This window comes from Stegastes partitus, unplaced genomic scaffold (genome assembly GCF_000690725.1).
Source record: "Stegastes partitus isolate 25-593 unplaced genomic scaffold, Stegastes_partitus-1.0.2 Scaffold989, whole genome shotgun sequence".
NCBI classification, from domain to species: domain Eukaryota; kingdom Metazoa; phylum Chordata; class Actinopteri; family Pomacentridae; genus Stegastes; species Stegastes partitus.
This window is the reverse complement of record NW_007578720.1, coordinates 189,038-216,214: the sequence shown is the minus strand read 5'-3', so window position 1 is coordinate 216,214 and position 27,177 is coordinate 189,038. Positions and strand designations below refer to the sequence as shown.

The following is a 27,177-nucleotide window of genomic DNA, read 5'->3' as shown; positions in this document are numbered from 1 at the left end:
TTAGAGCAGCAGAGACAACCATAAGCCTTAAGAGTACCAGACATTGCATTATAAAAATATCAGTCACAATACATTCATTTCACTGGATACAAGGATTAGTGCTCTACAATGAACACTAGTCCGTGTCCTCCATGTGGATAGGAAATATAAATGTTGGTTATGACCGAAATTGTTTCCATTCAAGGAAAAAAAGGCCTAAAACACAAAATAGGAGACACTGTAATCAGATCTCATCTAAGGAGTGTTGCAAGTATCAAATTTTAAATGATAGCGTTTGTGTAGTAGCTCGTTATGGCTTCTATGCTTGTCAAACGTGACATTCTCCACAGCAACCCTCTGATGAGCAGATAAGATCAGGAAGAATGCATGAGAGAACAGAGAGGTGAAGAAAAACAAAAGAAAAAGACGAGTAGTAGGAAAGCTAGTGCAGTGCCTTGTGGAATTCAAATGCTGTGTGAAGAAAGAGTCCAATGCCACAAAATGGTCAAGTCAAAAAAACAGAGAGACGGAGAAGATGTATTCTGTTGCTCATAGCTTTTGCAGAATTGCAGTTTTGTTTGTGTTTTTTCTTGAATTAAGGGACAACATTTGCCTCTGTAGTTGAAGAGTGTTTTATTACCCTTTAAATATGTTGAACTAAAACTATGAATTGATAGTGTGTAAGGTTTTCATATTTGCAATGATTCTGTTAGTCTGTGCACTAAGCTTTTAGATTTTTAAAAAGGGCAGGGAGTGAAAAAGAAAAGCCAACACATTAGAGATGGAGGTGAGTTACGGAGGCCAGTGGAGATGTGCAGGGACAGCCGAGAGAAAAGAATATCCATTAAGCAAAAACACTGCCCACAGTTACAAACAACACCCATTAACACACATCTGTGAGAATAAACCAACATCAAAAATAGCTATTACCTCAGGTAGATCTAGAGGTTTTTTAAAAGACCAAACTCTGAAGATACTGCATTACAAGTACTACAAGTGAAAATACATCCTGTAATACGGTGTATGAAGCATTAAAGGTGTCCTTTAAATGAGCAGTACGCTAAATGGAAGCACAAAAACAGCCCCTGCAGAACACACACATTGAATTCATTCTTTTCTGTGAAGTTAATGCAATTACTTTTGTTTCATGAACACTGAAAAATGTTTTTGAAAAAAATAATTGTGGCATGTGCAAAAATATGAGCATCCTTGCATTGCACTTTTACTGATACTGTATTTATTCCTAATATTGTATTTATTCTTTTTCATTTTTCGTCTCTTGTATATATTGTACACATTTTTATTGTTATTGTTATTATTATTATATATAGGTTGGTAGCACTGTTGCCTCGCAGAAGGTCGCCAGTTTTGCGTCCCGGTGGGGGCACTGGGATCTTTCTGCGTGGAATTTGCATGTTCTCCTCATGCAGCGTGGATTCTCTCCGGGTTCTCCGGCTTCCTCCAACACAGTCCAAAAACATGTTGAGGTTAATTGGTGATTCTAAATTGGCTGTAGGTGTGACTGTGAGTGTGCTTGGTTGTCTGTCTCTAAGTGTAGCTCTGTGATAGACTGGTGACCTGTCCAGGGTGTCCCCTGCCTTCGCCCTAAGTTGGCTGGGATAGACTCCAGCCCCCCAGCGACCCTGGTGAGGATTAAGCGGTGTATAGATAATGGATGGATGAATGTTTAGTACTGCTGTGTTCTTCTGTTCTTTTTTAAAATTTTGCTGCTGTAACAATGTAAATTCCCCTGGCGTGGGAAGAAATAAAGGATTATTATCTTATCTTATCTTGTCTTATCTTATCTTATCTTATCTTATCTTATACTTGTTAACTCAGAGAACATCATGACTTTGCCTTAATTGAGTCTGATTTGCAAAGTATCAAGAATTCAAGAATTGCCATTAGGAGTTATCAGCTGATGACAATTCCAGTACACGATAAATTCTTTGACTCTTGGAACACCCACCAACCGTGGGCTCCTTTAAGCAACTGACGAATGTGAAAATGAAGCTCATATGATGCCTACACAGCAGTGGGGCAGGGAAGAGTGTTGGTAGTTATGTGGAACTGTAGAAGTCAAGACAAGATCAGTAAGATCAAGAAAATGTAGAGATAACTATAATTACCAGCTCACAGTTTGATGCCTCCAACCAGACAAGTCACCGTTTACATCCATGTCTGCCATGACTCATATAATATATGTAGTTAAGACTTTGAAGTGAATTCATTGAGTGTCTAATCCCTTGTGTGTCTTTACAAGTTTGGCCAGTAAAGCTGATTCTGAATACAAGTCATGCAGTCAGTAAACAGTTAATTCGTAAACAAATAGCAAAACTGAAAAGATTTCTACAACAAGATAATAAGCTGAAGCAAACCTCACAATTCACCATGAACTTCTAAAAGCATCCTAAAGCATTTGGGCCAGGCCCCACAGTCCCCTGACTTGAACATCAGCGAAAGCTTGTATTAAACATGGTAAGTGTGCAACAATATCTCATTTTCTATCTTAGCATTCTTTAAAATTTGAGATAGAAGTAGCAGTGCATTTACATTTATAGAAAATGCTCTTGTCTGTCTGATGCCAGTGTTGTATTTAGTTCTTTGCAAATCAAAAATCTACAAAACATGTAATTTGCCAAAAACGTCTGCATAGAACTGTATACCACAAGTACATCCACAAGTCTAAATGCAATACAAAGGATTAGGAATGCCGCATGCCATCATGCAGCTGCACAACAAACGGCATCTCAAAGCTGACAGTGCACATGAGCTGCCACCTCAGGCATGAGAGGGTGGCAGATGTTCACTACACACTGACTCATGACCAGGAACAAACACGTATACAAAGTAGCACTCAAGCTTTAAATCCCATAATCTACGGAAACCTTCTACATTTAGTCCATATAGGACTCGGTCGAACCTGCCAGCCCAGTGTGTAAACACTTAATCTGGATTCAATGATCTCATGCATGACTCGGTCCCAGAGGAAAACACACAGGGCTCAAGTCAAACAATAGTGTTGAAATGTCTGTGACAAATATTCCTGTATTGCTTCTATGCGAACACTTGTATTATCCGTTTAAACTTGTAAGAACACGGCGTGGTACTACTGGTGTCTTGAAAAGGCAGGAGTTGTAGATAAATAACAGAGGGTACACTGTTTGTTGTAGCAGTCGTAGCCACTGTAGCAGTCAACATGCCCCGCTACAGCATGCTCACACAAAAAGCAAAGAAAGTCTAATTGCACTGCGGTTCACATCATTGAACTAATCTGAACAACCAGGTCAATGGGAGGAAGGAAGACCATCAACATACACTCACAGTTCACACAGCAAACAACAACAGTGCATTCTCAGTCCAATGAGGGCATGTGGTGACGAGCCATCTGTACCATAGCATGTTCTACAACCTATTGAGGGGGATTTCATTGACATTTCTCCCAAGACTAAAGGGATAATCCCCTTTCTAACTCTCTGTACCTGATATGGCCTTGGCCCTCGAGAGTCTCTTCAACCCTCAAGAGAGTTCAACAAATCAGCTTCATTTAGAGAGCAGCTAGAGGGGCTCTCTGCCCAGACAAAAGGGCCTTTAGGTACTGTGACCAGTAGGGAAATCATGGATCAGAGAATGGAGGTCAGCGCAGGATGATGGATGGGAGGGAGATTGAGGAGGGGGTTGCAGGGAAGAGCAGGGAGGAAACTTTCTAAGACTTACTGAGATTTGTCCGTCACCACATTCAGGGGAATGTCCTCGGTCATGTAGTCGAGCTCATCGGTTAAGCTGTTGGCGCGGGAGATGTCGAGAGACGTGCTGTTATCAACGTTTTTCTTTACTGTAAAGAACAAAGATACAGGGTCAATAATTCAAGTGGACACCTAATGAGCTGGTAAACTATAAACAAGTTTAAATCTGCTAAATTCACAAAGAGGAAGTGTCTTTAAGGGAACTGACTGGAAAGCTGTTTTAGAAATGTGATAGTTGTGATTTGTAGTTCTGAAAGCTACCAAATACAAAATAACTCCTACAGACGGTCATGAGTGGCTTTCAAACAACATCATTTGGCATCTGTGAAAAATACTATAGATCAGATTGGTCTGAGAGTTACTTATGTGAAATTGGTTAAGATGTCAAATATAATAGGATATTTGAAAACAATACTGTGTGTCAGTGTAATATGAGCTGAGAAATATATATACAGATTTTTAAAAAAAAACAGACAAAGAAACACAAAGATACCTGGAGAGCCAGGGGAGCTCAGAGTGAAAGATGACCAAGAATGTTGAGGAGGGCCTGATGTCGGGAAAAAATAATTAAAATAGAAAAAAAAAAGAAAGAAAGGAGGGGAAGGAAAAAGGAAGATAAGAAAACAGCTTAAATAAACAAAGCTTATATCAACAGATTTCAACAGAGTTTAACCACTTGGTGTACAAAACACTTTAAAAAGGATGTAAAGTTATATACATCTGAAGAAATTATGTAATTTAGAGTGTTAACAGGGTGGAATGAAGAAATGAAACAAAGCAATTTGCACAAAATAATTATCACAAGTCATTTTTTAAACAATTAATGTGTATGGGAAAGAACATAAGCGGAAGCAGAAATTGCAGTGCTGAATTTCAATAGTCCAGCTGGCTGACTTCTGGCGCTGCTAAAAACAACAGCAAAGAACAACATGTGTAGTGGGGTCTTGACCTGCAGTCAGACTGTCAGCAGAGTTTGACATGTTTCTCCTCCAATCCACCAAGCCTCTTTGTGATAAAGAATGGAGAGGAAAATCTGTGTTTGAGAACAGAATGACCATTCCAATTCAAGCAGAAGCCATTCAGTCTCTCTTGTATTCCAACATCGAGTTTGTTTGACATTGTCCGATGGGGAAGCAGACGCAGCGGTAGAGACGGACAGAAAAGGGAAGGAGAAAAGGACTGAAAGTCAGAAAAAGAGAGGGAAAGAGAGTATTTAAAGCCACCTTTAGCCCCGACTTCAACTCACTGAAGGATATGTGAACTGGTTCATTGTGTACACAAACAGGACAAGAGTTTCTTAACAGTATGTTGTTTATCTGGCCCATCAGTGCAAACATTTCTGGTTGAGAGAGTTTGAGCCAAGCACAGGAGAGAGAGAAGGGAGGAATTCAAAGTGCAGAGAAAAAAGATATCAAGATAGAAATAGAGAGAAAGAAGAAGAAGAAGAGAGAGAGAGGGCGCTCCATTGAGAGATCCTCTCAGACGGGGAGGAGGGCAGGGCCAGACAGATAAGTGGAGCGATAAGCCGGACACTGACTAAATCAAACAATGACCAGTTTATTTCTAACCACTGGAGCTCCACAATGGCAGCTTATCAGCGCCACACCTCCCCCTCCCTCTCCAACCTCTCTTTAGAGCTCCAGTCTGGGTCCCCATGGTCCCCAAGGCCCCTGTCCATTCCGAGCCAGGCCAGCACCCATGGTGTTGGCAGGGCACCCGGTAAAGAAAACAGGCCAGGTCAACCCAGGACCAGCGTCTGAGTCTCTCTCTCTCACTCGCTCTCTGCTTGGCTCTGGTTTGGTCCGGTTGAGGACAAAGGCCCAGCCAGCCAGTGAGTCTAATTAAAATACTGTCTGGGGCCACATTAAATAGGCAGGCTAGCTAATGATTAACACAGGGGAGATTTTAATAGAGGAAAAAGAAGTTCTTAAACAGTAGAAGCTGCTACTGGTTAGAAAGTGCAGTCATCACATATACACTGTTGTGACAAAGAGCAACGGCTATCTGTAGAAGGCGTAACTGTTTTTCTCTTGTCTCTGGGGATTTTGGTATTTTAAAAGTTAATGCCTTGGCCTAAAAGATTATGACATGGCAACTTGAGATAAGGAAGGGATCTGCCATGAGACCAGATTGCCTAAAGCACTTTGTTGACATTATCCCTCTGACAAAATGGCATGAGCCAATCCCTGAAATCCCACGCAGTGCACATCAGTTGTGATGTGTGGTGGACTGACGCAGAAGATCTCACCTGTTTGCCGGAACATCCTACTGATTCCTGCAAAGAGAAGTGGAAACAGTGTTAATATGGGCATGCAGCACTGCTAGATCAAAAATAAAATACTTGATCTGAAAAGGCAGAACTAAACCGTTGTCAGTTCCTGGTTTAAAAAATAAAAGCTTTTTTTTTTTTCTTTTTTGCACTGTGACTTTCTTCTTTAATGGAATGTGACTGATTTGATGTTAAATTTCAGGCTACATGGAGTTGCAAATGTCTTTACTAATAATTGTGAAGCAGCACTAATGGCCAATATTACCCTCTAGACTGCATTAATGCACCTCAAGAGAAAGAGACACCCTATAAACATGTACAATCATCCACCACAGCATTACATGGGACAGAAGTACCAACTCATTAGTATTTGTTTTCTTGCAACAATAAACCACCATAGCAAAATCAAAGCAACCACTTTCTGTGAGTGTAAGTGTTCTATGTTAAACATACTAAAAACATATTGAAAAAGTTATAGCACAATTCTTACAAAATTGTACTTATCAGAATCAAAAACAAGGAGCATATATTAGCAACCTTTCTTATTCACATATACTAAACAACAGTTAAAACATTTTTCACATCTCTTACTTATCTAAATGAGGACATCTAGCAGCCTGAAGCCAAGTTGAAACAGGGGCATTAAATAAAGGAGCAGCCCTGGTGTAGACAGTTGACATTACAGATTTGCAGATGCCTGTTTTATGGATGGATCTGAAGCAGAGATCATACAGTCCCATGCTGTTCCACTGCAGACATTATCATTAGTGACAGCAGGCTGCAGACCTCGGTTTCTTTACATGGTTTTTTGGCATCCATAATTTGTCCAATTCTTTTTTTCCACTCTACATTCTCAGCATGTGTATCTATTTGTGTGTATTCTTTGATAACGCATTATACGCAAAACGTTTGAATGGTTATTGGCTTGTAATGTTGCTTGTTTGTGTGTAAATACGTGAATTAATACTGGATAAAATGTGCTTCTGAACTGATTTGACTTTAATTTGATGGCTTTTTCCACATGCATTTAGACATATGTTCTCTTTCAAGATCCAAGATCCACCCAATTAAGCCAAAATCTAAGAGACTTTTCCCCTTATAAGTGGTTATCCTTCTAGTGATGGTCTCCCTTTATGTTGAGTTTAAGTCTCCCTTTATGATAGCACGCTTTGACAGGAAAAACTCATAAAGTGAGTTTATTAACCTGGAGTCTGGGTCAGTTCATTTGGTGGGGTTGGCTTTTAACACAGGAAGCTAAACCACCAACCATTTAACCAACCATCAATCATACATGGATTTTGTGTGTATAGACGCACATTCAGAAACACCGTTTAAAATCAGAGTGTTTATTGTTATGTACGAGCGCTGGCAGGAACTGGAAACCACTACAGCTCACATAGGTAATTACGTGCACACGGAATTATGTGAAATTAACACCATCACTTCAGCTGTATTTACCAGAGCAAATTTAAAAATATATATACATCTTGGCTTTGGTGTGACTGCAGCATTAGTAAACTGCAACTGGCATTACAAGAAATTCCCACTTGTAACTTTGACAAGCTGGTATTTTAAAGTTGTTGTTTTTTTCCATTTAAGGCCGGTGTGAGTGTCTGTGGCCATCAAGGGGGACAAGTGAAGCAGTAAAGCGCTTGTAACCATGACCTCTAATCACCACTGAGACTGTAATGGCTTCCATGTGGCTTACTGGAGGCACCTGGCAGCCATCTTGGCTCTAAGGGGATCAGGATAGGGTCTCTGTTTACTGTGTGAAAATGAGACAGCAGTACATAACAACTCCTCCCACAACGCGTAATGTTCTCCACTGTTTGTATGAGCTGAGAGGACCAAATTATTATCGGTAGCAAGAGAATAATACTCTAAGCCACGTTCAAATAGGCCGTCTGCTCTGTAATTACTGTACCTCAAGTTATACCAACATTATTATGATAATGATGGAATTTTAAACACGATCGCTACCTTTTGTCACACATCAGCTCCACAAAGGTTTTTTAAAAAATTAGATTACAGCGTTAATTATGATTCAGTGTACACTCAACTGTACATAGAACTAATGTGGCTCAAGTATGAATTCCTTTGAATGGACCAATGTCTTTTCCCATGTACTCCTTTCAGACCTACATAAATATGCCATGTTTTAACCACCTTTAAAGTGAAGAGAATAGTAATACATGATATTAAAATTTCTGGCCAATACCGATATCCGATTTTAAGATTTCTGATATTGCCGATAACCAATATTACCAATGTCGATATTCAATTTTTGTTCACACCGAAAAATGAGTGTAAGTAAGTGCTGTGAGAACGTGAAAACTATTCAAAAGAAGCCCATACCAAATTAGACCACATAGTCTTCTTTATTACGTAACAAAAGTAAACCATCCCATCCATCCATTATCTATACACCTCACTAGGGTCGCGGGGGGGCTGGAGCCTATCACAGCTGACTCAAATCAAAGGCAGGGGACACCCTGGACAGGTCACCAGTCTATCACAGGGCTGCACTTGCAGAGAGACAACCAAGCACACTCACATTCACACCTACGGACAATTTAGAATCACCAATTAACCTCAACATGTTATTGGACCTTGTGGGAGGAAGCCGGAGAACCCGGAGAGAACCCACGCTGCACGGAGAGAACATGCAAACTCCACGCAGAAAGATTCCGGTGCCCCCACCGGGATGCAAACCAGCGAGCTTCTTGCTACAAGGCAACAGTGCTAACCAACTGAAGCCCCAAAAGTAAAACATATTTAAACATATTTAAACATATTTAACATTCAAGTCCAGGACCATTTAAGTAAAAACATCTGTGAAATAGCAGCAATATCAAATGTAGAGACGAAGGTGTGAATGTTAGACAATCATTGGTTTTTCACATCGGTTAAATTTGTTCATCGGACCGATACCGATATATCAGAAAAAACACTGATATCGGCCGATTCCGATGTGGTCATGCATCCCTAGAAGAGAACGACATGAATCGTCACATATAAATGCAATGTTCTGTTGGGAAACCTTGGGTCCTGGCATTAATGTGGATTCATCAAGTTCCACCCACCTAAACAAAGCTGGCGGACCTACTCAGGCCCGGTTTGGTGGCTTTCTACCAGCAAAGTTAACTCAAACATCAATTACATTAATCCACGAGAAACAGGAAAAGATCCACCAGACGTGGGCTTGCATTGTCCAATCTCCCCTTCAAACACAGACAGAGAACGGCTTAAATCTCATAACCCATGAAAATTGTAGCTTTAATTGAAGATGTCTTTTTAATATGACATACACAAAAAGGGAGGGAAAAATAAGATCAGATTGAATGGTCATAAGTATTTAAGGCTTTCAAGAGATTTAAGTTTTGGCATAATATTCTAGTTTGGATTAAACTTCCTTTCCAAAAACTGAACAGTATGAATTGACACAATCATTGCTGCATCTCCAACCCAGGCCTCCCGGGGGCAGGATAATGCACTGTGCCATACCGCAAAAACTTGCCAGGAACAGCATGAGGAATACGACAAAGAGCCCAAGGCTTTCAAACTCCACAAATCCAAATGTGTTCGAGCATCCACAGAATCCATTGCTAATATCCCAGTGCTGGACACAACAGGACATCATCATGTTCATGCCACAATTAATCAGAGCTGTTTTGATAGCACAAGAGGTACCTGCACAATATTAGGCAGATGGTTTGAATATTGTGGCTAATAGGTGTGTGTGCTGTTTTTGTAATTTCTAGTTTTTATGGTGACTCTACTAGCCTACATGTGTAACACGGAGCCCACGCTTAGATTCATTTAGCTTATTTTATAGTATTTATTGTCCTTGACATTAAAAATATTGATGACAATCTTCTGACAACACAAAGTACAAGCTGACAGCTACTATTTCTGAAACAAGTGCCATGAAAAAAAAATGTCATTCATCATGGAGTTGTTTTTCTCACTTAAATACCCTGAGCACAAAAACACATCAAACTTTTACTGAGATAATGGATTTCCAAGGCCTTCGGGCTACATGACATCATTTTCATGGCCCTCAACACACATTATTTCATCAAACAAAATTATATGAAGAGCAACTCAAAAAAGTTTCATTACTGCAGTTATTCACTTCGTCAGATGTCCTCTACATGACACGGCCTTTATTGCCAACTGGGTTTGAACTGTATTAAAACAGCAAAGATAGTTTCGCGCTGATGTTAAATGCAATTCAAAAACACCCTGTTCCAAAACACCTTCACAGAACATGGCATTCTGAGGTGTCAAGTTTTAAATAAAAATTCTCCTGTCAAGAGTTCCAAAATGAAGTCAGCTTGATCAGGCAGTAATAAAACAGGGCTCGGCACTTTCATGTGTAATCTTGGCTGGTTGACTAGTCTGGGAGTGATTTGTTGAAAGAGAGGCAGTTTATAGAGGTTAGTTGGCTTTGTTTGAAAAACATGTGTCAGAGTGTGTTGGGCTCACACTGGGTATGATAGAAAAGTAGTGACTGACAAAAACCTTTGATATCTACTTGATACGAGTGTGTAACTGTCACTGCGCGGTGCAGTTACACGAGACAGGCAGCCTCTCCGCCGTGTTACCTTCAACAGTCGCCCGAGGCTCTTCGAGGAAAAATGAGACATCTTTCTTCTCCACAGAGTCATCGATGTGATCGTATGTTATCTGAGGGATGGATACGGCTCTCTCCGAGGACACGCCCATAGCACCGTTTCCTCTGGGCTTCAGCCTTCTCTTGGTCCCCTTTTTCTGAAAGGCAGAAGAAAAGTCAAGCCAGTTAATAAACAAGAAATGTGTCCACACTGTCTTGATGTAAAACTGTACTTATAATTAACAGTGTTGTTAAAAGAGTCTTGAATTATTGAAAATAATCAATAGAATTAACAATTATTTCTGAAATACAGCAACAGAAAAAACTGAAGAAAACAAAGTGGGGCAAACAGTCCTTGCATAATGGTGACACTGTCAAAAGGGGAGCATTAGTGCTTTCACTTTCTCTCCTTACTGTTTAACAACATCTACATCACTGCACACACTGCACTAAATCAGTCTTTGAATCTCTTGATCCATCACAACCTCACTTGTGGACAAAACCAGGAGGTACGGTTGGACCACTGACTAATTTTTTTACATGAAATTCCAATTTGAAACAATGCAATTAGCAAATCACAAAGGCTGCGGTTTAGGATATACGAGGCGAGACTAATGCTATTATTGGATGTTATTTAATTGAAGGAGACTGACACTTTTGGGGTTATTAATGCTTGCCTATTGAACACTGTATATTTTGTGGTTCAGATATGCATGCTGTGGGTCAACTGACTTCAACCTAGTCTTGTTATTTAACGGTCAGATCTCATGTATTTTGCAGCACACTGGGTGCAAACTGCCATGCCAGTGGTTTTACAAATTCATGCCGTCCTCCTCGTGTGGCACTTGTACTTTTTGACAGTTTCTCATGTAGTAATGCTCCATCACATTTTTAATCTATTAGACAGTGAAACTTGACTTACTAAAAAATCACATCATATAATCAAATCACAATCTTATTATATTATTATCTTATTATCAGACAAATTATAACTAGATATTTTCCCTGAATAGCTCAGTCCTACCAAGAGGTTTATGAACTACCAAACTTGGGGCAATCAACCATTTTTTTTATTTTTGACCACAGACTCAGAAGTCACATCACATTCGGCTGTAAACCCCACGTTGTTGTGTGATGAACCAAACAGAACTAAGAGCAGAGGTGCGGTTTAGAAGCCACAAAACTGCTCACTTTGGTCGAGGCTGACTCACTTTCCCGTGCTACCTTCACCATAGTGGCTTCAAATATGACTTTCTCTGTTGTCTAAACTACTGCTTGCCACACCGGCATCAAACAAACAAACAAAAAAAAACTGCCAGAGATTTAATCTCAACAACTGCAGTCACATAAAAAAAAAGTTTGTTTCATTGTCTGCGGAGCCAGAGTTATGCACAGACGTTGGCAGTCAGCACTATTCTATCTTTACCAAGTACGCAGGTGACACTGCACACGCCAGTAGCCGCTTGTGTAGCTGCAAACTGTAACTGTGCGACTGTAAATACGTCACCTCACCTTGCAGGTAGAGTGACAACATGGTGGTGGCCCTGGCGTACATAACTTCTTTCTCACAAGTTTGGCTCAAGCACAGTTTTATTTATTTACAAAGTGACCTAGATTTTAACAAATATATATGAAAATAAAATTATTTGTATAGAAGCTTTGTGGCAAGTGGTTTTTGTGACCTAAAAAGCTCTCTTCGTCTCTCTTCATAGGGGGTTACAATTGATTTCACTAAAAATCAATCAAACTCCAGTGAACAATCATAGCTTATTATAAATTTAAATCGTAACAATAGCATTTAGTATCATTATTTTGCATCTTTGCACAATGAATCAACCTATCCAGCCATTTCAGCAAACTGTTAAAAAGCAATGCGATGCCAAAAACACTGAAATACCAAAACGCATTATTTTTATTTAGTACCTTTGTATTTCACACTGTTGTTATACATCTTGCCCAATTCTTTGCTTGGGTGCTGGTGACATAAGCGGTAGCTGTTTAATCTCAGTGAGCTCATAGCTGTGTGAGTCAGTGAGTTTCTGAGAACCTAAACAGTGCATCCAGTCCAATGCTTAGACCAACTGACCCACACCAACGTCATGGATGTGGCCTTTATAGAAACTCAATTATTTGGACTCAGTGGATCAGACTTTGGCATTTGACAAGTGGCCAGCAGTTCAACTCAAATACCCAATGTTTGAATGAGTCATTAGGAGAGAGGGGGAGAGGGGGAGAGGGAGAGAGGGAGAGAGGGAGGCAGTGGTGGTTGTGGTAGGACTAAAAGAGAGAAAGAATATGGAAGGATGAGCAGAAACAGTATCATATACTGAGCTTAGGAAATAGGAACATAAAAAGCAGACATTGATGGTGTTAAATATACAGAGGAGATGGAGAGCTAAGAATAAGAAAGAAGACGGGGGAAAATATAGAAAAAAATAGAGAGGAGACAGGAAGAGCAAAGAAGAAAAAGAAAAGAGTGAAATAAAGTCTGAGACGAAACAGGAGAGGAATCTTGAAAGACAGACGGGGGAGAGGGAGGAAAGACAGAGGAGAAAGTCACATGCTGAAACAGAAAAGAGCGGAAGCAGCCTTCATTCTCCCAAATACATGTGGGTTCAATGCTACACAAAGATTTTTTTGTTGTTGTTCTACTAGACAAAGGTTTACTCCCATGAGAAAGGCGGTGGTGACATCATCTCAACTGACTGAGTCTTTGTCCGGCAGAGACAAAGGCCTCGAGTCATCCTGGTGGAGTCAGGCCTCGGAGGGAGGAGGGGCTGTTGTGTGTGTGTGTGTGTGTGTGTGTGTGTGTGTGTATTTGTGTTTTGTGTGCATTGTGTCCTTCCGCGTGTGTGTGTATGTTTGTGGGAACTTAACTTGCCCTTTTATTCTGAATGGCCCAGACGCAATATAGCTAATATTGTTGCGAAAGGTGAACTGCACAAGGAGACAATACGGCGTGGGCCACACGTATGCAAATGTGTCCTGAAGTGTCCCAGTCCAACGGCTTTTCCCAACAAAACGCTTAATAAGGAGAGTTCTTGACGTTCAACACCTCAAGTTCAAGCATTGATTTCAAATTGCGGTTGTTTTTCCATTTATGTAAAATACTGAAAATGTTGTTGATATTTTTAAAATGAAATATGCAACGAGAAATTAGCATATGACATAAATATAACCACTAAATGCAAAAAAAAAAAGTTTTTTTCGGGGTGAGGTTTTAATCTAGATTGAATAGATCAAAGGAAAAAGAAACTAAACAGCGGATAAGAAAGAGAGAGACCATAAAACGAAGTTATTCATTGCAGGACATCCCGAGGCCGGTGCCTTAACCCGCACAGACATACTTCATATTTTGCTGAGGAAACATTTAATGTGCCCTTTGAGAAAAGTAAATCTATGACAACTTCAAAACTCTACAAAGCGATTTTATACTCTTGGCTCTAAAATTCAAGACAAACTAGATAATTACCGATATGTTGAGTTTCCTGATGGTGGGACTGCCGTTGCCAGATTGCGCTGCGGCGACGGCCTCTGGAGTTAGGACATACATTTTCCATGTAACAGCACAGCCGTTTGGTTTTTCTGCTGCATAGCACCTCCAGAGTGTCTGAGAAACAGAGGTTATATCAAACAGCATAAACATTAGCAGTTGGAAAAATTCTGTTACCTGAAATATCATTTTAAATCCCCCAATAAGGATTTAAAACCCTCCATAGGTCCATGCCAGTGCCGTGTCAGAAATCACATCTTTCTTTATAGTGTAATTATGAATTTTTTATCCATACTGGGGTTTTTTTTTAATTTTTTTTTACAGCATTAAAGACAAAGAAAAAACTTTTAAAACTTATAAAATTTACATTCATATGTTAGTGTTCTGCACACATTTAGGTTGTCTTTATGTCTGAACAGTCTAAGACCAAACTGAGGTATCAGGGCTGCACCGATACTAATAAACTACTCAGACACAAGCCCCCCTGATTCCACTTTATACCAACATAAGGTTAACCCAAGCATCTCCATTTCCCCAAATGTTTAACTTCTTCTGACAAAAGGCGGCATAAAGTGCTACCAGTGCATTCCGATGCGCCACAGGGGACATTCGTCTACTGTTAAATCATTTACTGCGTCCCACCTGCCTTTTTATGTGTTTTAATCCATGTGCATGCTTTGACATATTATTATCCTATTATTCATGGAGCCTTCGAATTTTATTTGTTACATAGCATATAAAAAAAATGGATTAAATTCAAAATTGTAAAAGAAGCCCAACCAGAATCTGCCTGTCTATTCCTTTACATGTTTAAAAACACAGTTTTAACCCCATTAATGGTGAAAAAAAAAGTACCTGGATGAGCGAAGCTGCAGCAGGGATTTGTCTGTTAAAGTGTTTCTGTCTCTGCTTCTGTTGAACTTTTAGGGCAAACCCTGAGCCCAGGATACCCTGATTGAGAAGGAACATATTAACTGTTAGTGTCGATATCTGAACACACTAGTGATCCCAGTAGGTGATAAAGGCAAAGACAGTGCATCTTAGAAAGAAATTTCTAAATGAATACTGCACAGCAGGAGCCAAACGTATTGTGACAAGTTATAAAAAAAATAAAATAAAATTAAGTATTTCCTTTCTGCTCATGAACTTCATATGATTTAGATTAAAACTGTACTTACAGCAGGTAGAGCGAAGAAGGAGATGGCAAAGACACTGAAGCAGGAAGCGATGGCCTTGCCTATCCACGTTTGAGGAATTTTGTCTCCATAGCCGATTGTGGTGACTGTCACCTAGAGACAAAGATTAGATGAAGCTCCTCTCACATCAAATAAAATGATCATGAGCACAGTATAGACATGCATCCAAATCCTGCTTGGCCTTCCCTGCTAGCCTGATGCAAAGAAAAAGGTCGGGACACATAGGGCTGCACTGCAAAATCAATAGCAGAATAAGAATGGTAACCAGATGTTGCCTTTTCTTTTGGCTTTTCCATTGCTTTAGTGCTTTATGCTTTAGTCTGATTGATTGATTGATTGATTGATTGATTGATTGATTGATTGATTGATTGATTGATTGATTGATTGATTGATTGATTGATTGACTGTCCTTTACCTGAGATGAACTTACCAATGCAAATACAGCATATTTTAAATGTAAAATTTTCATCTTGCTTATCAAACATTACATTACAATTTTGTCTTAAATAAACCTGTATTCATAGAGATAACAAATTCCGTCTCGTGCTAAATGAGCTGCTCGTTATGAACATGTCAGCCAATTCAGAGCTCCTAAAGCTTCACCACCGCAGTCTATAACAGGAGTTAGACCATAAAAGAAAAAGTTCATCAGCCATTCTGGATCTGCTTCACAACTGTCAGTGATGGCTGGGGCATTTGAGGCTCTTGCACCTCAAAGGGGAATAAGATTCCCAACCGCTAATCCTCCGTGAGTGTAGGAATTTGCTAGGGTGAGGAGGGAAAACAAATACCTCTTGCATTTGCATGTACACCCACTCTGAAAGCCGAGCCAATTCTGACACATTCAGAGCACACTTGGCTTACTGTGGGTGTCTACGGGGCATCGCCGCGTGAGCCTCTGCTGTGCACTAACACAAAGCGGCTGATGTAAGGTGAGATACTTTAAAGAGCTTTGGGAGTAAAAAAAAAGAAGGAGCAGAGGCGGGAAAGCCGGGTGGGTGTACGCTGGGGGTGGGTGGGGAGGTGGTGGTGTGGGTTTAATCCCTCATCCACAAATCCGATGACTAAACAATGTCCTCCTGACCATCAGAGTGGAATGGTCTACTCAAAAAACACCCCTCTCATTCAGACTGTAGAGTGTGGGCAAAAACCTCTTTATGTCTATACAAAGGTCACAGACCTGGTCTTTGAATGTGTATGTATGTGAATATCTGTACATATACATACACATATATATATATGCATATTTATATAAATGAAGGTGACCCAATGACCCAAATCAAACTGTAGCACTATTACGACAAAATGAAAATTTAGCCATTTATTACATTATATCCTGATTGATGTTAAAATCAGCTTATTTAACCAGCAACAATTAGAAAAAGACAAAGAGCAGAGGAGGTGAGGGAAGGCTAGAGAGAGGAGGGGATATGAATCATGGCACTGGCTTGCCCTCCAGCTGTGCCACGCACCTGCACATCCAGAAGTGGAAGTCGTGCCAAGAGAAGGAATACGCAGCGGGAGAGCTTAACACACTCCAATCAGCGCAGTCCCATTTCAGCAAGCGCACACACACTAAACTCACCAAACGTATTGTGAACACATATTATGACTCTCAAGTTTACAGTGTCAGAAAAACAAAAAGGTGCAAATCCCCAAGTGCGATTCTTTTCTCTGCATTGTGACCGGAGCAACACAAATAACAGCTTCCATAGAGCGGCGAGGAGCAATGTGACCCCTCTAACCCTTGTTACATAAAAGTAGTAATCCCACAATTAAAGTTTTAATTAAGGGAACTGACACTTTATATTGGTGCTCTAAAAGTTCTTTGAGCCAAAGATCCCAGAGGTGAATGGTTTATTACCGTCTCTTTGTGGCACGCTGATCCCCCGCACAAGGCTGCCATAGGTTTCTCATTACTCTGCGCTTTCAATTCAAATGTTTAATTAACTGCTCTGGAAACTCGAGACGCCGCACGGAGGGAAATAGGCGAAAACCAGCTCTATGCACGGAAAACGTCAACACACTTTGCCTCTGTGTTAAGTGTTGCAGCAACACATGCATGCTACAGGAAGAACCGATGATAATTGGTCTAACCAGGGTGGCCAGCCATCTCCATTTTTCTAGTTAAGACTCCACTCGAGGGTGCATTGTACAGATAATTTCTTACAGCTCCACAGAGAAAGGAATCTTTTTTGATGTGATGTAGTCTTTCAAGCTACGTTTCAATATTCAAATAGCATTCAAAGACCCCAGTAATATATGCATTGCATAAAACAACAGTTGAAAAATTTACTCATACATACTTAAAAAGATGGTTGAAAAACTTCAGTAAGGGACTTTCTTTGACTACTTATTTATCTGTGTAGCCAGCTTACCACACCCCACCACAGGGCATCAGCGTAGCTGGAGAAGCCCGTCTTGCCCTCCTCATCAACAGCATCCTTTTCCGCCAAGTAGACAAAGTAGGAGGAAAAGATCAGGCCCAGAAAGCCGATGTATAAGGTGGTGATCAGCTCCTGAAAAATGCAAGTCAAACAAAGACCAAAGTATGAAAACATTGCATAAAAGGCAAATGAACAACATGAACTGACCATTGGTTCATTCAATAACAAAACTGTACGATTCTATTGCTCTCTGACAAAGCTTTAGTGACGACAACCACAGCTACAAAAGATTTAATCCAACAATTTCCCTTCAAGTCACAGCTTGGCTGCTACAGCAGACCCACTAGCAACCCTCATGTCTTTCAGTGCCGATTGTGCCTCGCTGCAGTTTATTCCTGCAGTTACTGTTGGAGACACAGATGACTGCCAAAGCTAAATTCGGTATTTTTTAAAAAAAATGCTTTTAAAGATCATCCCACAAATTGTATTCTGACAATATACCCAAGTCTTTGAATGTTCTCTGTGTTAGAGAGCCATGCTGTTGACGGACAAATCAGCGTTATTCAAACAACATGAATGTTTGAAATGACCTGTGAGTTTCATCCAGTGAGCTGCTGTTGACTGAAGCCAGCCTTCCTCCTACTGAGACATGTCAGGCCAGTTTATCCCCAAATAAATGTTTTGCTTTTACCATGAAGAGACCAGCTTTTAGTCTCTCTATGCTTCAGTCATTGGGGTATTTTTGCACAAGTTAGGCTTGAATGCTCTCAGGCTTTGCTCAATAAATAAAAACCTGTGTATGAAATATCACACTGTTGAGATCTTCTGCTTTACAAAGAGGACAAACAGAGAGGTGGTTATTATGCTCAACTACAATGGTCTTCATTTGTATGGGCTTGTTGTAATAAACAGCACACACTCCTGTTAACTCTAAGCCTACGACCAGTTATTAGGGTCGCATTTTCACCCGCGAGTCACCTTTGTATTTCATTAGGTGCTAAAGTAGTACCATGAATGATAAACAATGTGTTAAGTATTGATGTTTTAAAGGATCGACCCTTATAATGTGCAATGACATAAATTGTCACTGTGTGAATACAAAAGTAAGACACAGAGCGCTGTTTAAGGGATTCCTCTACATTTATAAAAACTGCGAAAACAAGGTGTAACTTTCTTTTTTTTTTTACTGTTTTATAGGCAAAGTGCAGCAAATATGTAAAGACAAAGCATTTCAGAGGCTTAATTGATTTGCAAATGTATACACTATTAAATGAAGCCAAATTGTTCATGGAAAAACAAATGGCATTCTTAACAAACATCCTAACATGCTTAGTATATTCCATCAGCTTATTGACAATACATTGTATTTCCACTAAGCAGAGCATATCATTTCATAAAGTGGTCATCTGACAACAGGGAGATGGCAACAAATCATATTAGGCTCAAATTGGATTCGTCTTGCGCGTATTTTTGTGACCCTCCACACGCAATCCTCGCTAATAAGTCCTGTTCTTCTCATGTATCAAAGAGATATGAACGGCAGGTTTGACTACAACCAAAGAACATGGTGTACTTCAGGGATTAAGAAGAGAACATTACATCCTCTGACTTCAATGTGTATCGGCCCGAGAAAGAACGAAAACAAGTGTACCAGAAAACAATGAAAAAAAAAAATTGTGGGGGCCAACCTTGTCTACTTCTTTTCTTCTCCTTATAAAGCCACATCTGCTGTAGATTTTTTTTTTTTTTTTTTGTTCGGGCACATTTGATTTGTTGAAATAAGCCGTAAATGTTGTGAGGATAATAGCACCTCGTTTGTCCGTTGTACTGCTTCAGCAACGGTGCATTCACCCTACAGAAGAAACTGCAGCCAACTGAGGGTATATTACACCTTCAGTCTGTCTGACATGTGATAAAAAAAATAATCCTTAAAAGAAATCATATAAACATACAGACAGATTGACAGTCCAGAGCTGAAATTTTATCAAGTTTCAGGTGATACATCACAACCCTTAATCAGCCTGGATACTGTTAATATACCTGTCGATGGATGAAGACCACAGATCCCAGGAGCCTCCACGTTCCTCCCTGTCGATCCACATGCAGCATGCGCAGGATTTGGAGGAAACGGATGCCCCTGTGACACAACAACAACACCCCATTATCTTCTGATCTCACTCCTGCTATGAGTAAATATTAAAATGCAGAAGAAAGTCCTTGCTCTACCTGATGGCTGACGTGGCAAACACTTGGCCATTTGAGCCCACACCGAGCACAATGATGGAGGCAATGACCACTATCAGATCTGTTGGAACAAGAAATAGAAATCAAACAAGGGTTTTAGTTAGTTCAGTTTCAATTAAATGTTGTACCATAATAAAGCTTTGCACGATCTAAGTTGTTGATCTACAAAAACACTTTAGGACATCCGTTGTATTAAATGAGAACAAAGGAAAATTCCAGGTGCACCTATGATTGATATGGGCTTCCTGATAAAGCGGAGGCGTCCTTTGATGCCTGCATATTTGCTTCGACAGCCTGCCGACCACAGCCGGACCACATACTCTGTGCCAAAGAACAGCACCAGCACAATCTCCTGTGGAGCACAATGCAAACACGCAGTGAAAGGTTACATTAAACTATCAGTACAGAGACAGTAATTGCAAAACATATACAGGAACGAGAGGATGTGGAAGTAGATAAGGCATCATTTCTAAGAGAACACAGCGCCATGCACTGACACTAATTTAAAAGCATTAAGGCCATTATGATCAATCAGCAGGATTTACAATATCACATGAGTGGGTAGTGACAGGTGTGTGAGACAGAAAAAAAGGGAGACACTGAGGTGGTCTCGTAGCACCGCGACCACCCAGTCATCCACGAGGAAAGATGGATGTTGATAACATGGCTGATGACAGCTCATATTGAGACAGGGTCAATGACTAAGTGATTGAAGCCACAGGAAAAAACGTCAGAACACTGTTTCCTAACTGGTAACAAGGCAGAATAATTGGGTGTGTTATAAACATATGAATGTTTCTGTCACACTTCATTGATTTTTTTTTTTTTTTCTGTTGTTGCAATTATGTGCACCTGCCTATCCGTTGAGGCGGGTGCTTTTAAATTCCCTCTGTGACATTGTGCATTTGTTTTTCTATTGTGTGCATGCAAGCGTGGCTCCATAAATTCATTAACTCTGTCTGACCGAGATCATTTTCCCGGCCACCGTGTATCTATAATATTTAGCCACCATACTGTCTGGTAATACCTAAGGCCATGTGGGTGGCCATCTCGCTGAGTTCAGTTGCTTGAACTGGCTGCTCCCTGACCGCCCCTTGTATGAAACTTAATACCATGAGCCCTGCTGCAATAACACAGGCCTCAAAACAATGACCTGTCAATCACACGCAGACACTATTCTGGCTGAGGGAAGAAAAAAAAAAAAAAAGTGTCACTCTAGTATAAGCGAAAAGAGATTTTTTTTTGTTCTTGCTCTAAATTTTCTGTTTGCCCATTATCATTAATTAACTATGTTTACAGCTTTAGATTTTGCGCTTCAGTCGCCCGGCCTGGGATTCCTACACCCCTCATTCATCAGTGTGAATTGCTCATTTTCTGTCACCGAGTTAAAGACAAAAGAGCGAGGAAGATAAAGAGGCAGAATTGACAGAGACGGCCAGAAATGGTTGAGCAAATCTCTATAACATAGCCTGATAATCAGACTGAATTACCATTTGGTTTCACTGCATTCACTCGGTGAAGCCAAACAAATCGGAGACGTGGGCTGGCATTCAGATGTCTGGCACCACGCTGCCTACAGTACGACATCCATCACAGTTGAACTTGACCAACTGGCTGCAGCCTTATTGTTTGTGGAGGACAGTTGAGGTTATATCTGCACAAGTGCTGCTTTGTAATCTGTTTGTGAACTTTTTAGAGTTGCATCTCACACCTTAGGGCTTAATAGGGTTCTTGTGAATTTACTGTACGTTTTCCAGCAAACTGAACTAACAAATGGCTTTCACTGACATTGCCACAGAGTCCGATCAAAACATGGGCACCAATCACAGAATACTAATTTATTGAGCTTAGTTATTATGACAGCTGGGTAAAATCTGAAAGTCAAAGGGCTGCATGAATTTGGGGAATTTGAAAAGATTAGTCGGAGTAATTCCGTAAAATGGGTCACCCAGATGTTGGGGTGTTTTTGTATGCGTATACGAAACTGGCAACTACATGTTTACTGAAAACAGCTGCCCGTTTGTGCAGCGATAATCTCGTCAAGCGCATTCATAGAGCTGTATTACGGTATCAGATGAAAATGTGATTAGATTGCTTTATCTTTGTGCTCCACTACAAAGGAGGGCGCGCGTTACAGTCATTATGCCTAAATTTAGACGAACTTTATGAAGCTTTTGCAACTCACGGATGTTAGACAACCCAAAGTGATAGCTTTGTTCATGATTTTGTGTTCCCGATAAGGTCAATCCAATTAAAATTTCACATGCTTCGCGTCACTCAAAGTTAATCTTGTATTTTCCATAAACCCACTTTCTCATTTCTACCAATGCGCCCATCAGATTTCAATTTCCAATTGTCTGAAGATGTTTCAGAAAAGATCGAGGTGTCTCCAAAAGCATTATGATTCATCCCTGTCTGACCATGCAGGTAAAGAAAGGTCACTGTTATCACTAGATGTAATCTGAAAAACTACAGAAATCAAGTTTTGTAGCAATTCAGTCAGTAGCTGTCAGGTTATCCGAAGTGTTTGGTGGATGCACTTGAAGAAAAAATACATTTTTCTACAGTTGTTAAATGTAACTTTTTAAATACAGTTTGTTATTGTTTTATAGATGTTCCTTGTTTTATTGAATTACTGGTAAAATCATAGAGTAAAACATTCATTTATATGTTGACTGTTAAAAAAAATAAATAAAAATCCATTCTTTTACAATATGTGACTGTAAAATGTAACTGTTTTACTGTATTTAAATGAGGTAAAATCTACCTGATATTTGCTTTAATATTAACATTTTTCACACTGTCATCAAATAACCGAGATGGCCAGTGAAGTGAAGTAAAAGGTAACGCACAGAGTGAACTGATGGAATACAGCTGCACAACCCTACATGTTGAAATATTGTTAGCAATATACAAGACCTGAGAAGATCCATGTGACATGTCTGTGACTGTGTGTGTGACTGTGTGTGTGTGTGTGTGTGTGTGTGTGTGTGTGCGTGCGTGCTTCTGTGCCTCCTGCCCAGCCTGGCTGGCTTTACTTTGGCAGCTGCCCTGAAGGCCAAATATCCTCAAGGACTAATGTCCCCTCTGCCATCCAAAACAAGCAGCTTGTGATTCACGGATGTTAGCTGACCCTGAACTTTCTAAGTATAGCTACTACCACCAGTACACGCCACTGTGACACCACTTGCAGAGCTCCACCTCCCCTCAAACACACTCACACAAACTGGGATGTGCGCACCAGCACGCACGCAAAAGATAAGGCATTATCTTATTTCACTATTAACACAGAAACATTATTTATACACATATGCATGCACAAACACACAGCCAGGTGTACAAATAAACTGGGTTCAACAATGACGAAAAGACAAATAGTCCTTTCTGTGGACATTTATTTTCTCTATGTCCTTCTGGGGCTGACTACTGGTGTTTTTTGTAATCAAGCAACAGAGAAAAAACGGTGCGAGGTGGATAAAGAAAAGGAAAGACTGAGTTAGAGATAATGTTTAAAAGAATTTGGCTCTTTCTTAGTATAACTAAATAAATAACTGTGATATATTAGCAGGTCTTCTAAGGGCACCGGGCAAAAGTTTAGGGAACACAGTGTCCAGTCTGTCCTCAGACTGCCATGGGACTCAGGAGGTGGTACGTGAGAGAGTTTTTGTCAGTGTGTGTTTGTGCAGCCTTTTGTGTAAGTATTTGTGTCAATGGTGTGCAGTAGCTGCGTGTGTATTTATATTCACAGTGTCCTGGCAGGAGACAGATGATGCAAGCTCTTTGTAGAGTTTCCAAACAGCAGCCATAATTTTCTCTACCAGTTGTAAGCCCTCGATTTATTGCATCACTTAGCAGCCTTAACAGCCTAATAAGCTCTGAAAAAGTCAATCTTCCAGCAAGCATCAACAGGTACAGTCTGTGCGGAGCCAAATGATTCAACAAGTGTCATCAAGATAGCCTGAAAAAGGGACACGTGGTTGAATGCAACGCAGGCTGATAAGTGTGCGTAATGGTATGTGCAATAAGTGAAAGTGATTAGTCTTTTTTTGAGATTTGTAATATCTTTACACTGAGCTGTAAGATGGCGGTTAGAATCCCTCCCAGCCAAGATCTTATATTACCATCATGTGGACAACAGAGGGTACTGCAGAGCGGCTATACGTGTTTCACACCACTCATCGTTTGCTCTGTCTCTCAAAGAAAATCGATGTAATAAAAAAAACACTTTTGATATTTGTCAAGGAACCACCTCTAAACCCATGATCTCAGTGTAACAGGGATTATGGCTGAGCTGTCACATCTGCTCAATCAGTTATTGAAGTTCAATGAAAGTGACTTTCATTTTTGTGACTAAATATTTCATATTTAAAGTATTCTACATGTTTGGGTTTGTATTGTTGTGACATGCAACTATGTATGGTTCAGAAACTATTCCCAGTGAACTTCTGAATTATCTACTTTTTTTTTGTTAATGTGCGCTCAAAGGTGGCACTTTTCATAATGGCTTCATTGTTTAAAATATATATATATATATATATATATATATATATATATATATATTTCAACTTAACAATAGTCAGAAACTTTGTTTTACTTGTCCAATATTGCAGATTCAGAATCAATGACATGATGATCAATAACAGTAACATTTTAAGCTTTAATCTTTAATAGCTCCTGAGATTTTGTCGTTCAAACACAGCCTGAAAATTCAGTGCATAAAAAGATGTCCTGAAAGTAGATCAATGGGTATTTTTGTTCTTACACAATTGCATCTCAGAACATTGTTGATGTATAAGGGCTAAAATTTCACAAATATCTTTAACAAAAAAATCACACATGGTCGAGCACAAATTTTTCTAAAAATCTGATGACTTGAGATGGAATGAGCCCTTCATGAAACCAGTGATTCTTTTTATCATCTACTTGATCACTTCATTATTAGGTCAGTTTAGAAAGATGGAAGAATCCCAGAGCACAGCCTCATACACAGGACTTCGCATTACTATACTTCGCATTTGTTTTTTTGCAACCAATAAATTGAGAGAAGTTTTTTTTTTATTAGAAAAAAACAATTTCTATTGATGCACAAGTATTGATCACCTCACATAATTTTGACATAACTCCACCAAACGTCGGCCTGAAGAGATGTGTATTTAACCAGGATAGACGCAAACACGTGTATGTGCAGGGCTTTTCAGTTGGAACTGATTGATCTGTAAATATGATTTAGTACTATGTTCATTTTGAATTTACTACCTCATCTTTGTGTGTATAGTCTTCTTTAAAAAACAAACAAACAAAAAACATCTTCTGTATATAATGTTTTGGGGTTTTTTTTCTCTTGCAATTTTTGCACTGTGTGTTTTCTGTTTTTCTGTTTTCTGTTTCTGTTTTTGTTTATTTCCTAAAATTTGCACTGGGTGTTCCCAATTATTCTTGCACTGACTGTACACATTTTTTGGAGCTGTTGTACCAGTGAACTTTCCCCACTGTGGGATCAATAAAATTATCTTTATCTTTATCTTTAATTTATGCAACCGTGTACTGTGCCTACAATACATGAGCGATATATATAAATATGAACTACGATTTGAACTAGCGTTTCAGGGCTGCAAGGTGGCGCAGTTGGTAGCCTTGCAGCAAGAAGGTTGCTGGTTCGCGTCTCGGTGGGGGTACTGGGATCTTTCTGTGTGGAGTTTGCATGTTCTCCCCGCAGTGTGGGTTCTCTCCGGGTTCTCTGGCTTCCGCCCACAAGTTCAAAAAAACATGTTGAGGTTAATTGGTGATTCTAAATTGTCCGAAGGTGTGAATGTGAGTGTGCTTGGTTGTCTGTCTCTAAGTGTAGCCCTGCGATAGACTGGTGACCTGTCCAGGGTGTCCCCTGCCTTCACCCTAAGTCAGCTGGGATAGACTCCAGCCCCCCGCAACCCTAGTGCGGATTATGCAGTGTATAGATAATGGATGGATGAATGTTTAGTAATGGATGGATGGATGGATGGATGGATGGATGGATGGATGGATGGATGGATGGATGGATGGATGGATGGATGGATGGATGGACTAGAGTTTCAGGTGTACCAATCGAGTAAAACTACTCACCATCCAGAAGAGGGTTCCAGTGGCAAATTCTGCATATTGTTCTATAGTGGACAGGACACTGAAGATTAGACACACCAGGACCATGAGGAAGCTGCAGAGAGAAGCACAGTGCATCCAGTCAATCATCACCACTCATCATAAATCACTTACTGTTCCTGCAGTAAAAATGAACAAAAAAAACAAATAAGCTGATACTAATTAATCACTTTGTTGCATTTGCTTGCACAGCACTGAAACACAAAACTTACTAAACAATTACAAAGCAGAAATGACAGAAAAACTGAGCTCACAATAATCTATTAGTTAACTATTTGTTAATTAAATAAAGTAAAAATATTGAGTATTTTTGTCCTGCAATATTGTTGCATATTCAGAATTTAGTTGCTGAATGGGCATGTGTGCTCATTCTCTCATTGAGTTTAGTTGATGAATGGAAGCGTTTATGAAAGATCTGAAACTCTCTTTTTGTGAGATACATTTTTCTGCTTTACCAATGATTTACTCGCCTTGATATAAAGGGATGTATACTAAAATGCAATGATAATATTTGCCACAAAACAAAACAAAAACAAACTAAGCCCTTTGGTAGCCAGCAGTTCAACAAAGTTTAGGGTACTTTGTCTCTGTTTTTCTTTTCGTCATCAATCTGCTTGTATTAACAGCTGACAGGATGTTTCCACGTCTCCTAGCAACATTCCGACAAGACTGTCCATCTGTCGGTGCACATACATCGTCTACAAACATTGCCTCGAGAGCAGAACATCCACGAGCAGCACACCTAAACGAGGGTAGAGGGAGAAGAAAAGGCATGAGAGAGACGGATGGTGGAAAGATGGGATTAAAGTGACGGTGGAAAGCAAATGGGTGAGGAGAGGTAGAGCTGCCTCTAGCTATTTTTATTTTGATTATCAGTTCACCCCACATTGTTTTCTTTATCAGAAAAACTGAACAATGCTCTGCCCCGAATCTTTCCAGAGCCCAAGCTGACATAATTGTTCTAAAATTTTGCTTGTTTTGTCCAAAGACATTCAGTTTACATGGATAGTCATGGATAAGAAAGAAAAAGAACTTTTTTTTTTCACAACGGAGAAGCAAAAACAGAGAAAGTTTGGTCTTTTTTCTTTGGAAATTGACTCACATTTTTAAGTG

General features: G+C 39.9%; 1 protein-coding gene across 1 annotated transcript in view; it reads right to left on the bottom strand.

Annotated features, from left to right (window-relative positions):
• Window positions 1-3,692: 3,692 nt before the first annotated feature.
• Window positions 3,693-27,177, bottom strand: part of kcnq1.2 (potassium voltage-gated channel, KQT-like subfamily, member 1.2) — a 38,504-nt gene continuing 15,019 nt past the window's right edge. Inside the window, exons 2-13 of the mRNA XM_008294742.1 lie at window positions 26,029-26,119; window positions 20,155-20,281; window positions 19,912-19,990; window positions 19,726-19,822; window positions 17,677-17,817; window positions 15,281-15,391; window positions 14,958-15,053; window positions 14,082-14,219; window positions 10,602-10,767; window positions 5,974-6,000; window positions 4,219-4,272; window positions 3,693-3,814 (exon numbers count right to left, since the gene is read on the bottom strand). Coding sequence (XP_008292964.1) covers window positions 3,693-3,814; window positions 4,219-4,272; window positions 5,974-6,000; window positions 10,602-10,767; window positions 14,082-14,219; window positions 14,958-15,053; window positions 15,281-15,391; window positions 17,677-17,817; window positions 19,726-19,822; window positions 19,912-19,990; window positions 20,155-20,281; window positions 26,029-26,119 — 1,249 coding nt within the window. The remainder of the gene's footprint in view (window positions 3,815-4,218; window positions 4,273-5,973; window positions 6,001-10,601; window positions 10,768-14,081; window positions 14,220-14,957; window positions 15,054-15,280; window positions 15,392-17,676; window positions 17,818-19,725; window positions 19,823-19,911; window positions 19,991-20,154; window positions 20,282-26,028; window positions 26,120-27,177) is intronic.